This window comes from Micrasema longulum, unplaced genomic scaffold (genome assembly GCF_059751315.1).
Source record: "Micrasema longulum isolate JH-2025_06_02 unplaced genomic scaffold, ASM5975131v1 h1tg000615l, whole genome shotgun sequence".
Lineage (NCBI taxonomy): Eukaryota > Metazoa > Arthropoda > Insecta > Trichoptera > Brachycentridae > Micrasema > Micrasema longulum.
This window is the reverse complement of record NW_028277811.1, coordinates 72171-84740: the sequence shown is the minus strand read 5'-3', so window position 1 is coordinate 84740 and position 12570 is coordinate 72171. Positions and strand designations below refer to the sequence as shown.

The 12570-nt window shown below is 30.1% G+C and overlaps 1 protein-coding gene across 2 annotated transcripts in view; it reads left to right on the top strand.

Moving 5' to 3' along the window:
- Positions 1 to 12570, top strand: part of pod1 (coronin) — a 30997-nt gene that overhangs the window by 8963 nt on the left and 9464 nt on the right. The window contains exons 8-12 of one of the 2 annotated variants that reach the window (XM_088228918.1): positions 2957 to 3532; positions 4386 to 4566; positions 7663 to 7764; positions 8849 to 8969; positions 10719 to 10916. In XM_088228918.1, coding sequence (XP_088085044.1) covers positions 2957 to 3532; positions 4386 to 4566; positions 7663 to 7764; positions 8849 to 8969; positions 10719 to 10916 — 1178 coding nt within the window. The remainder of the gene's footprint in view (positions 1 to 2956; positions 3533 to 4385; positions 4567 to 7662; positions 7765 to 8848; positions 8970 to 10718; positions 10917 to 12570) is intronic. The other variant, XM_088228919.1, reaches the window with a different exon arrangement.

The window sequence follows — 12570 nt, the reverse complement described above, 5'->3', positions numbered from 1 at the left end:
TGAAAGTTTGGAGACCATGGAAAAATCAGGTTTTTGTATTTTGGAAGTTTTAGTTTTTTAATGTGGCAAGGTGACTAAAATTTGGTTTGGTGACTTTTGCTTGTTTATAATCTGGACAATGCAACCTAAAAGAGTTGGTGACAGGAAGAAAATGCGATGAATAATTATACAATTTTGTGGCTAAATGTTTTATTGATTTAATGAAATATGTTTTAACATGTTTGTCGTTTTACATTTTATTATACAAATGCATAAACACAAACAAAATGTTGTTTTTAGGAAGAGAACTGTCATACTTAAAAAATAATCTGCCTTAATTGCCAATAAATTCTATCTGCCTTTAGTTATTTATGCTTGATGAGATTTTATTGAAAGTCACACCACTGTTTTTCACTGACAACAAAAAATTTCGAACAATATTTTGAGTTTGTCCAAATTTTTGTAGACAAGGACTGGATTCAACGCCCTGGGGTGCTGTTTATATTAACATATTACAACAGAGATGAAGAATATTTAATGAATTTATATAGATATCTCTGTTGTAATATGTTAATATAAACAGCTCCCCAGGGAGTTGAATCCAGTTCTTGTCTACAAAAATTTAGACAAGCTGAAAATATTGTCGATAAATCCACCTGGTCCATGAAGAAGTATAGAAATTGAAAAAATAACATTTTCAGGCATTGCCTAGTATGTAGGTGAAATAATTCAATTAGATGAATCTCACCCGTACAAATAAAGGTTTCAGCTCTTTAACTTCACAAACATCAACAGATGAAAGAATTGAATGAATATAGATGTTCAGTAATGGGCAGAATGATGAATGAATACACTTGGAATGGCTTGAATTCAACTCAAAATTGTTTTTTTTTAGGGTTAGTGGCTTTTGCCCGAACAGCGACGATATAATGTATTATTGAAAGACAATATAAATAATAAATAAGCTTGAAAAGTGAGTTGTCATAATAGTATAAAGCATATTACGAGGTATATCCAGAAAGTAAATTCTGTTTGACAGGTTAAATAAATCAAGTACTTATTCAGAAAGAAAATACTTAGGAAAAATTTTAAGATTTCAAATTATTTTTCTACATAACTAACCATTTTGTAGTCACTCATCGTCGTGCACATTATCACTACCTTCATTGAACTGTCTCAACCGTTGAATCACTTATCACATGTTCTTCGTATACCTCACAGATCTGTTGATGATTGTGGACTGGTTTAATGATCTTTGCATTAAGGAAACTAATTGCAGACCTCATGTCACAAGCGGCGGCATTTCAAACAAGCACCGCGAAGTGCACACAGTCAGCTAACTCATAATGGCGTGAACTACTCAATAGATCAGGATAAGTACCTGTAAGCATGCGCAAAACTGTGATCGCAGCGCTGTGATGGCAATAAATACAAAAGTAACTTTATTTCTAGATATACCTCGTATATAAAGTTTTATACTCTGAAATTATCGCAAAATCAATGCTGAAATTCAATCCAATCATTGGTTGAATTTTGTGATTTTATTTCTAAATATAATATATAAATGTTTAAAAATTAGAATGATTTATGATTGTATTAATTATATTTATTTTTACTAAGATCGAAATGTGTTTTTTTTGGTGAAATTTATACGATGTTTGTTAACTTGTTTTTTTACTAAGTTAATGTTCACATTTGTGTTTTTTTTGCACCAGTTTCGTTATTCATATTATTTTATTCACACTTTGGTTTTTCGGTTATTAGTTTACGGTCTATTTTGTAAAGCACTTAATGTTTTGTAACACTGGACATTTCTTACAGTACCTATCGACGATTTAATTAACACTTTGTATTTACTTTAGTTATTTCTATAATTGGTAAATAGATACATTTGTAAAAATATATTTGTTATACACGCACTTCTATACCACTTCTTTTAATTTGTTGTTTTTAAAATTGTTAGTCAGACATTATAAATCATCCAGTTGTAAAAATAGCTATTGACAAATCTTTTAATTAAAATTACCATAATTCAGAAATTGTAGCTTCCAGACCTAATGGTTGATTTATCAATTTTCTTTTCTGCTATAACATATAGGATTTCTGTTTTTAAATACAAAATTTTCTTAATACCGATGTTTGAAACACGTATGTGTTCTTACGAAAGTATTTTATGTTCAGTTGTTTTAAAAATATTAAACTTAATGACAGAATAATTAGGTAACTACTCGTATATCGTCGGGTTTCTGGAACAAGTTGGTAACTACAAATTTTGGAAAGTGAGATTTCTTCATAACTTGCATAAAATAATCTCTGTTTATAATGTAAATATATTTTTTTGTATTTTATAAATGCAAAAAATAATGTTTTATGATATTCTACTCGTGGTTTTATTTGAGTTGTTGATTTGGGATGAGCTTTTAACTTTAAAAGTGCAATATCTCACTACTAGTAAAATGTTAGTTACCAACTTGTATATTTTGTATTCGAATGTACCATAAAAGATTTTTTTTCCGACACCGTTTTTTCTATTATAAATAATTTTTATTTCATAAAACACGATTGTTGATGTAAATACACATTTTCGTGTTTGTTTTTTTATTGTTTAATCTTATGTTGATTTCGTAGCGCATGCGTAGCAATTGTAGTCACCTTACAAGTTTATGTTTTCAATGTTTTTAGTTGTGCGTTGTGTATATTTGGTGTTGTGTTGTATCATCTATGTTTCTTACATAATATATTTTGAGGTAAGTTTTAACTGTTATTGTACATAAATTAATACTTTGAAACTTTACGCCCCTAAATTCCATTTATATTTTCTCACTTAACTATTTTAAAATGTTTGCAATCACACATGAAAAGGGATAAAATTTTCGGTATAGGTGCATCCACGGTGTTGGGTGGTTTAAAATATCAAATAAAATTAAACAATAGAGATTTAATGTTCAAGATATATGTATGTTGTAATTTTTTTCAGGTGCACAGGGGGTCATTGGCTCAATACGTAAAGCAGCTTGAAGCTATGGTCGATCCTGCTCCTAAGCAAACCAAACCCATAAATTCTCCCCCGACCGCTCTCATTAAACCTCAGCCAAAGTTTACACCGCCGATCGAACACCCAGACATTGTTAAAAGCACGGAACAGGAGTCTAAAATCGACTTCGTTAATGTGAAAGACTTGATTAAAGGTATGGAGAAGCCTAGCAAAGAAGCACCGAGACGCATCGACGAAAAACAAAATAAAGAAGTGATCCTACCTGACAATGATCAAAACGACGGCAACGATATGCCGGAAAGTGATCAAAGTTTAATCGATAAAGAAGAATTTAGTACTGAAAATGGCGTCGAACATAAATCAAATGGGTTTTCTTCCGACAGCATTGAAAACGGTAACTCTCCAGTCATGGTGCCTCCTAAGCCAATGCCTAGAGCGTCCATTTCGGAAGCTGGCGCTGGAGAAGAGGCATTATCTAATGTCAACGTGGTAAACGGGGTGCCTAGACCAGTTGCTAAGCCTCGAACCTCGGCTCAGACGTCTGTTGGGAGCTATAAGGTAAAAAAGAACATTAAAGAATTTCGTACTGTTACTGTTTTATTTTCTTTCAAATACATGATTTTGTTTATTTTTTGTTTTTTTATTGTTTCTTTCTCACCAGGTAATTACTTTGTTTTGATTTTAAATATCCATACTAATATTATAAATGCCAAAGTGTGTTAGTAAATACATGAAATACATTATATAAATTAAATAAATTAAATAATATTAATAAATTAGATAAATGAAATAAAATTAAAAGATAGAATAAATTAAATCAAATTAATAAAATAAATTAAGTTAATTAAATAAATAAATTAAATAAATTAAGTTAATTAAATAAATTAAACAAATGAAATAAATTAAATAAATTAAATAAATTAAATAAATTAAATAAATTAAATAAATTAAATAAATTAAATAAATTAAATAAATTAAATAAATTAAATAAATTAAATAAATTAAATAAATTAAATAAATTAAATACATTAAATAAATTAAATATAAGGAATAGCTGGGGAGTAAGAAGTTAAATAGGATTTTTTTTTTTTTATCCCGAATAATACAAAAATATAGGATAATATCAATGCTCTAATTGTGATTTTACACCTAAAAAAATAACACAAATGAATTATTAATAATGAATTAGAAATATTTCTTTTTGGCTGCTTTGGTAATATACTCCCTTTAAAATTGATTTTCATGGCATGTCAAAACTGGTTGAAATGAAAATTTATTACTGGCATCAGCGTGACTTTTTCTCTTGATTTAGGCATATATTATCTTTTTCCATGCAAGTGTACTGATAAGTTCGGCTCGAAGAACTTTATTGGTTTTCTGTAATTAAAATGTGAGTAATCTGTTTCTCTAGCCTCGGTTGGGTCCGAAGCCATTCTCAGCGTCCCAAGGTAGCCAGGAGTTCTCTTTCGACCGGGTATTTAGTGTGCCAGCTGTGCCAGGGGCTCCCTGTAGTCAGGAAGGGGAGAACGGCTCAGCCTCTCCACCTCAGGCTGTTGTCTCTCCCGTGGAACAGAAGGCCAGTCCAGTACGAGGTCAGTTACAAATGTTCATTTTTTATTTACACAAGAAATTATACTTTAGGTGACACCCATTGTATAGTGACACTCAGAACACAATAATTTAGTAAAAGGGACACTTTCTTTATTTGTAAACGCCCGGAGGGCTCATACAATATTTGGTTAAGAAGCACAGTAATTGACACAAAATATAATCACAATTATTTCACTAATATGTTAATTACAAAAAACAAAAGAAAAGGGAAATAAGTAACAATGAATAGAAATAAAAAAAAGGAGAATTGAGGGGATGGCCATTCAATGGAACGGATAGCTAATTGAATAGAAGCAGGAGTGGTGTGGAGCAAGTCCAACAGCTCAGCATAATTATTAGCTGTTCTGTGGATGCGTGCCAGGGGAGGGGAGAATGGTGGGTGAAGTTTGTCCTATTTTACTCACACTAGAACATGTGTCGGAGTCTGGTGGTCCTTGTGGGTACACAAAAGTTTATCAGGGAGAGTAATTTTGGGCAATCTATTATGGTGCATTTCACTTTGTGCATTAGGGTGAGGTCAGGAATTGTCCTTCTTTTAATTTATAATCAGTGTAGTTCAGTCAAATTATGGTTATGTGATATAGATTCCATCAAGCTGTGGTTTCCTAAGAAAGTGGTGCTGAAATATCATGTAGCGATGGCTGCCATCATTAAAAAGTTGTCCGTACAAACCGGATAGAGCTGGTTTCCTAGAGTGTTTATTGTAAGCAGAACGTCAAACAGCGGCGCCAATGTAGCGGTGAACATTTTTATGTCTGAAAACGAGTACAAACATGATTTGGACTGTTAAAAATGACAAAATTTTGAAAAAAAATCATGATTTTTTTATTATTGATTCATTATTTTTTAAACATCTCACTCTCCTCCAATGATAGTTTTAGATTTCCGATGACTCCTTATCTTCAAAATATATTATGTATCTACTCGTAATGCTAAGGTTTTCTAGATTGTCTATTTCCCACCGCATCATGTACATAGTTTAATAAAAATAAGTTTATAAAATTAGGCGGTCACGGTCGCTGGATAACGGCACTGATCTATTTAAATTGACATTGCTGGTCACCGTTAAGACGGCCGTCTCGTTACGCCATCTGCATCCACGGCATATCACATCGGCTAGGTAATAGCACCGCTTTCTTAGGAAACTATTGTTTAACCATTTATGTACATAGTTTTCAGTGGCTTTGTACAGTTGTAACTATAATGAAAGTAATGTTTTTAATTTTATGTTTTTTTTAAATGTTTTTTTTCATTATGTATTTTTGTTTAATTTAATTTGGTACGTACTCTTATTTGGCATATGATTTATTGCCCCTATTTCTTATATTTCTTACTATAGTATTCAGTGAGTTTCTAGAATACATATCTCAATTATCATTTCAATTATGCTTTTATATATATATTCTTTTTCTGTTGATTTAAATGATACTCTTATTTTGTTTTTTTTTTCAATACTACTATATTTTACTATTATTTTGTTGATTTTAATGATACCACTATTTTGTATATTTGATTATGTGTGATTCTTAATTTTTATAATTTATATTTTAAAAATTATTTCTGATTATCTTTTTTGCATTGTATTCTTTGGAATTTGATTATTTATTACATTTACCTTTTTTTTTCTAGATTGTTATTCTATGTCATAATATGATATGATCTATTTAATTTTACTATGTATTTTTATTGTTATTTATTGTGGCTTGACACGGGCATAGCCTAAAAAGCCTTAATAAGTTCATAAATATTTAATTTTGTAATTTTGAATGAATAAATAAATAAATAAATGAATTAATCAATTAGAATAATGATAGTACAAATAATTTATATGTAATATTATAATTCCACACCAAGCACAATCTATTTTTCGGTGTGGTAATGGGTTCCATTTTTAATTTGTATTTTCTAGTATTTCTTTTGTAAATATTTTGTATCTTATAAAAATATTAAATAAAAAAATGAAAAAAATTCTATGACATTGAAGCATAGGTTACAATAAATTATAATTTATATGTAATACAATACCAACATAATATGAACAGTAAATTGAGAAGTGAATATTTATAAACTTCACCTTTTTTAATATTTTATTTTTTACCTTTTTTTTATGCAGGTATGTTACCAATGCTGAAATCTGTAATTTTAAATTGTTTTCTTGTACCTTGTGTTTATTAAAAAGATTGTATGATTTCCATAATAAATGCTAATTTCATATATATCCCTAAACAGATAGTGGAATATTCTGGGATTACCAACAACTAGTAATAGTCGTTTGCCATTGTAAATATGAAATATAGGAATTGTGCATTTTTTATTTCTTACTTGTTTCGACTTACAAGTGTTTTGGACCATTCATTTGAGCATTTGATATATTTATCTTTATATATATAATCACTGTCACTGAACTTCTAAACGGCTTAACAGATTTACGTGCGGTTTTCAGTGAAATGTAGGTCTTTGCGCTGTGCTTGTTTGTAGATATTAAAATTTTCAATTGAATCCGTGGAAAAAAGTTAGAAGCATAAATCTTTTTTTCATCGACCTACCAGGGTTGCATTCGACTAGAATGCATGTACAAAAATAATGGAAGGATGATTTTTTTTGTGTTAAAAAAACATTTGCTTTTTATGTATCCCAATCAGATTATTTCCTTACATTCCTTATAATTTATTCCCATTTATTTATTTTTTACTGGATTTTTAGTAATACTAAAATAATATTAACGGATATTCGATACATTTTTGAAAATCACACTCATGAATAAAGTGCACCCTTGTAGATCAGAGGAGCCGAGTTTGACATTTGCGAAAAGAATTATATATTTGAAAATTCATTATTTTATGTTTTGGAACTCAACCATAAACAAGCATCTAGGTACCTACTTAAATTCAATATTTAAATATTATTAATTTTTAGTTTTAGAATTCAATCATAAACAAGTACTTAGGTATCTACTTATCAATGAAGTCTTTTTCCAAGCCAATAAGCAGGCAAGCCAACGTTCGGGTAGGACAACGTCTGTCGGGTCCTCTAGTTATATGTAAATAAATAAATATTATTTGAATGTCATGTTTCAGGTAATGTGAGCATTGTAAATGCCACACTCAAGGATGTACCAGATTATTATAATGCAGAGAAGGCGTCACCTACTAGTGATGTGGAAGCCAATCCTTTAAAAGGTTCATTTTTGTTTATCCTAATTACTAACTTAATCCTTTTCCACATCCTGGCACTAAAACTAATTGCTTGTAGGCTTGTAATTTTGTTGACAGCCAACTCTTTCACATTCTCCTTTGGTTCAGAACTGCCGACAAACTATTGATATACAATGTCCCAGAGTGACTTGAGATTCTTATCAAAATCTACAATAGATTTTATACATTTTTAAATTTAGGTTTCATAGTATACGCCATCTCAACTTTTCATTATGAAAAATACAATCTGTAGTATAAATGAAAAACAATATTTTGGAAAAATGTACTTGCATAGTAAAAATAATAAAAAACTTAAGAAATTAACCAACAAAAATAACAATTTAAATAAACAAGAAAATGTGTTGGCCATCAATCGGCTTTCATCAACCTCTCAGACTCTCCGCGACCAATTTCACTAAAGTAAGCAATCAGTAACCTCCGTAGCTTGAGGCTCTTACGTTTCCGCGATTCAGGCATTATATTATATATTTTTGGTCCTATATAAGAGTATTGTCTCTGTGCTAAAGAAGTTCTAACCACAAATGTAATTTTGAGATATCTCCTTCCGCGTGTTAGTAAAACAGAAAACATTTATCTCAAATCAATTGTAAATGTTTTGGGAAAAATGTCACAATAAATATTATTTTGTACAAATGTTTTCCGAGTCATTATATGATAAAGAGTTTCTCATGATAAGATGCAAATGGGGCAGATCGATATAATTTTATTATAAAATCATTTTAATGATATTTTCTGCTGCTTTTTTAATATTTTCATTATTAATAAAACATTTACAAAAAGTACATATTATACTCCCAGAAGTTACTAAAAAAACTAATTTTGGACCGTACATAAAAAAAACATTTTTGTGACAATACATAATATCATACACAGTGAATACATCCGAAATAGTAAGAAAATATTATATAAGAAACTTAAAACTCAGTGCTTTACACCATCTATATAAATTACATTAATTACTATCACCATCACAAAGATTCAAGTAATATTTTTAGTTGCTACACTTCTGGATTTTCTATTAGATTTTAATTGTAAATTTGGTTTTCAGATGGCGAATATCAGAATGGGAAATCTGATTCCAGTATTGAAGAAGATGTTAATTCTTCTGATTCAGGGTATAAACCCAAGACTCCAAGTACAGCTGAGAGAAGGAAGATGTTTGAAGTGAAGTAAGTCTGCTTCAACTATTCAACTGTAATATTATTTGTTTTGATAATACATAATTATTTGTTACTCATTACTCAGTTCCACATTCCTCATCCTTTAATATGTATAGCATAATCTACTTTTATTGAGTTTATGTGGGCGAGCCTTATCTCCCCATTAAAAAAACAGCTCTTATTTTGAATTGCGGTAAAACCCTCTTTTTACGTTTTTCAAGGAAGCAAGAAAAAAAGGGTAAATCTGAGGAAAACGGTAAAGTGTGGAAATGAAAATGAATGGAAAAAATAGGAACTACATAATAATAAAATTAATTTGCTACACTATAGTGTAAATATACTTCCAGAAAAATTATAAAAACAATGATAATTAGGATTTGTTATATTATTTAATAATTTCAATAATTAACTATTTTCAATAATTTCACTAAAAATATTTTTGTTTTTTATACTTTTTCAAACAATATTATGTAATCTGTTATTTTATGTGTAAATAAAAAATAACAAAAATAAAATTTTGAATTGGCACAAAATAACGTAGAATATTTTTCCCCCTAAATGTTGGGAAATTTTATGTATGCAGTATCACTTTTTTTTCTATGGCATCACTAAAATCAACTGTTATAGATCGCTGCAAAATTGTTTTAGACTTTTATGACAACTTTTAAAACCATCTTTTTTATAACTTTAAATATTTTTTTTTTTTTTTTTTAAAAAGAAATATTTGCGTTCTTATGATTTACCCAAATATTTCATTTTGAGGGCCATTTTCAACGAGTTGTAAATAACTCACTATTAGAAAATGGGAATCAAGTTGGGGTAAAGTGGGATTCGAACCACAGACCTTTGGTCCGTGAGTCCGAGACACTAGCCACAGGACCACAACCCGATTCGATTCTTATCGTTACATTTTAAACATCGCAATTTATTGATATTAAAACCTTAATGTTCCTGTGAGGAATGTAGGTATATTGTTGGTGACAATAACATATCTGCAGTCGTCTGCATACCCACACAGCTTGGCAAGTCATTCTAGATTTGTCTCTCCTAGTAAACAGTCGCTCTCTAATCACAGTATAAAAAGTATTTATAATAAACCACAGTTAACTACATAAAGTCTTATTACTGATCTTCATATACCACCATAGGGTATAACAGTTCCTAAACGTTTGTCAACTGCGTATCATGATTTGTTCAAGTCAATATTACGTTTTTTACAAATGAAAAGGAAGACACTTAAACAAAAAAGTAAATTTCACTGCACCTGCTTTGAATTTAGGTTAAGACAATAATTTATCCTTTATTAGTTGTTAACCTGTTTTTGTTCTTCATTTGCCTGGCACACGCGGTGGCGCGCGGGCCGCAGCATCATTATTACGACATAATTTTGGCTTTGTTGATACATCAAATGAATTCCGAAAATTTTTAAACATGAAACCGGGGTGATGATAAATGTAAAAAAACGTTGATTGGTGGGAACATTTGTACGAGAATGTATGAAGAAAAATGACTCCTGAACATTTCGGTGTAAAAAGCGGGAAAATGTAAAATTGAGGAAAGTAAAAATGAGGTCTTACTGTGGATGCAAGAGCTCATTTGGTCATGATTTTTTTTTAGTTTTTAATATTTCGCAGTGGCTATAATACATAGCTGCAATATATATATCTTTTTCCTTAAAAAAAAACATTCAATCAACTTTTTAATTGGTCTACCGTAGTAGAATTGATGACCAATCTTATTGTTGCTTCTTTTTCATAGATCGAATTCCAAAGAGACTCCCGACACATGCGTAGTTGACGACGCTTTCGACGACGCCGGTGGTAAGTTTGATCGTTCTGGCAGCCAGCGCTGTAGTATAGCGGAAAGGCGACGCATGTACGAAGGAAGAAGTGTCAGCGTACAGGAGACTACAAATGTTCCTGTCGTCCAAGAAGTGGGATCTCCCACACCTTTGAGGTTAGTTTTGCCAAAGTTACAAATTTTTTTTTTGAGTAAAATGATTCATGGCAAAGGTCAGAAAATTTTTTGCTGTATTATGTTTAAAAGTTACTTAAGAAATTTTTAAACATAATCAACCTAATCCCTTGACTATAGATTTGTCTAAACTTTCCTAAAATGTAAGAAATATATATTTGAATTGTTTAATATTGAACACACTTCAGAAGCATCTTTCAGAGCATCGAGATTATTTGGCCTATTTGTTGACTAATCATAAACCTAGCAAATAACGACAACAATCATTGTGGGATTAATAAAGATGCTACACTCGTAACATAATCATTAATTGTACCTAATCATAGCGCAGATTAAAAAACAATTGTGTCTAAAAATCTTACCATCAAAATATAAAATTAAAATGACTGGGTTCTGTTAAATAATAGAGAGTAAGAAAAGAGTATTTTTATACATATTCTGATGGGAAATTAAATTTATCTTCAATTTTATCTACAAAGTAAAATTAAGTTTTCTGTATGAAAAATAGAATATGTCTACAATTTTTTTTCTTAACATGTTCAATTACCGGTTACCAACAAAGATACTTTGATTTTTCATACAAATAAACACACTTTCGTTCATAAATATCGATACTAATAAAGAAAGCCTTTCGGAATCGCGGCCCTAAGCATAGGCCCTAAAAGTATTTTTTAATTTAATTTATTTAGTGCTATTACAGCATATTCTAATATAATATCGTTGGGTTTCCGGCACAAGACGAAGACGACGTTTCTGGTTGAGAGATATTGCACTTTTAAAGTTAAAAGCTCATCCCAAAACAACAATTCAAATATTTACATTTTGTTCTACTGAATTTATAATATTTACACTGTTGTTCACTACTTAATTTATATAAAATCAGCTTTAAAACCGAAAAAAAAAACTTAAATAAACCTTTAAATTTATTGCAACAGAGAGGGAAAACATTTTTGAGAAGGGAATAAATATGAATAACTCCCTAGGGAGGAAATCCAGCCAGTCTGCAAGCATTTGGACATATTCAAACATTTTTAAATAAACCTAATTATTAACGACGTTCTTACAAGGTTACATCATTTTGCAAAAATGTTAGAGATGAGACAAATTGATCAATGTAAATTGATCGAATAAAAAAATAATTCATATGATGTTGTTCATTGTTGTTGAAGCATAAATGTCTAATTTTTGGGGTGAATAATTGTCTTAAACACACTATAATAGGCTTGTTTTTATATAAATTTTAGGAAACAGAGTTTCATGTTTGTATGAAAAAACTGATGAAACCGATTTGATCTGTGATCAGAAATTTCCCATCACTAGTGACATTAGTTTGTCAGCTGTCAGTTTAATCAAGCTATATGAGACAACTGTACCTAAAAGAAGCACTTACACACTTCTGGTCAAACAATAAGGAGAGGTCTCAGCAGAATGTCGGTATGAATTATGTCATACCCAAAACCCGTATGACTTTTGCTCAGAGACATCTCTCATTTATCGCACCGAGAGTGTTCAATATTTTGGAAGAATGTATTAAGCTCTCAAGAACAAAAAATATTTTTAAGAAAGGAGTTAAGGACTGGATTTTCCTTAGTGAGAGGGATTTGAGTAGGATACTCCTTGATGATTTTCCAAATGC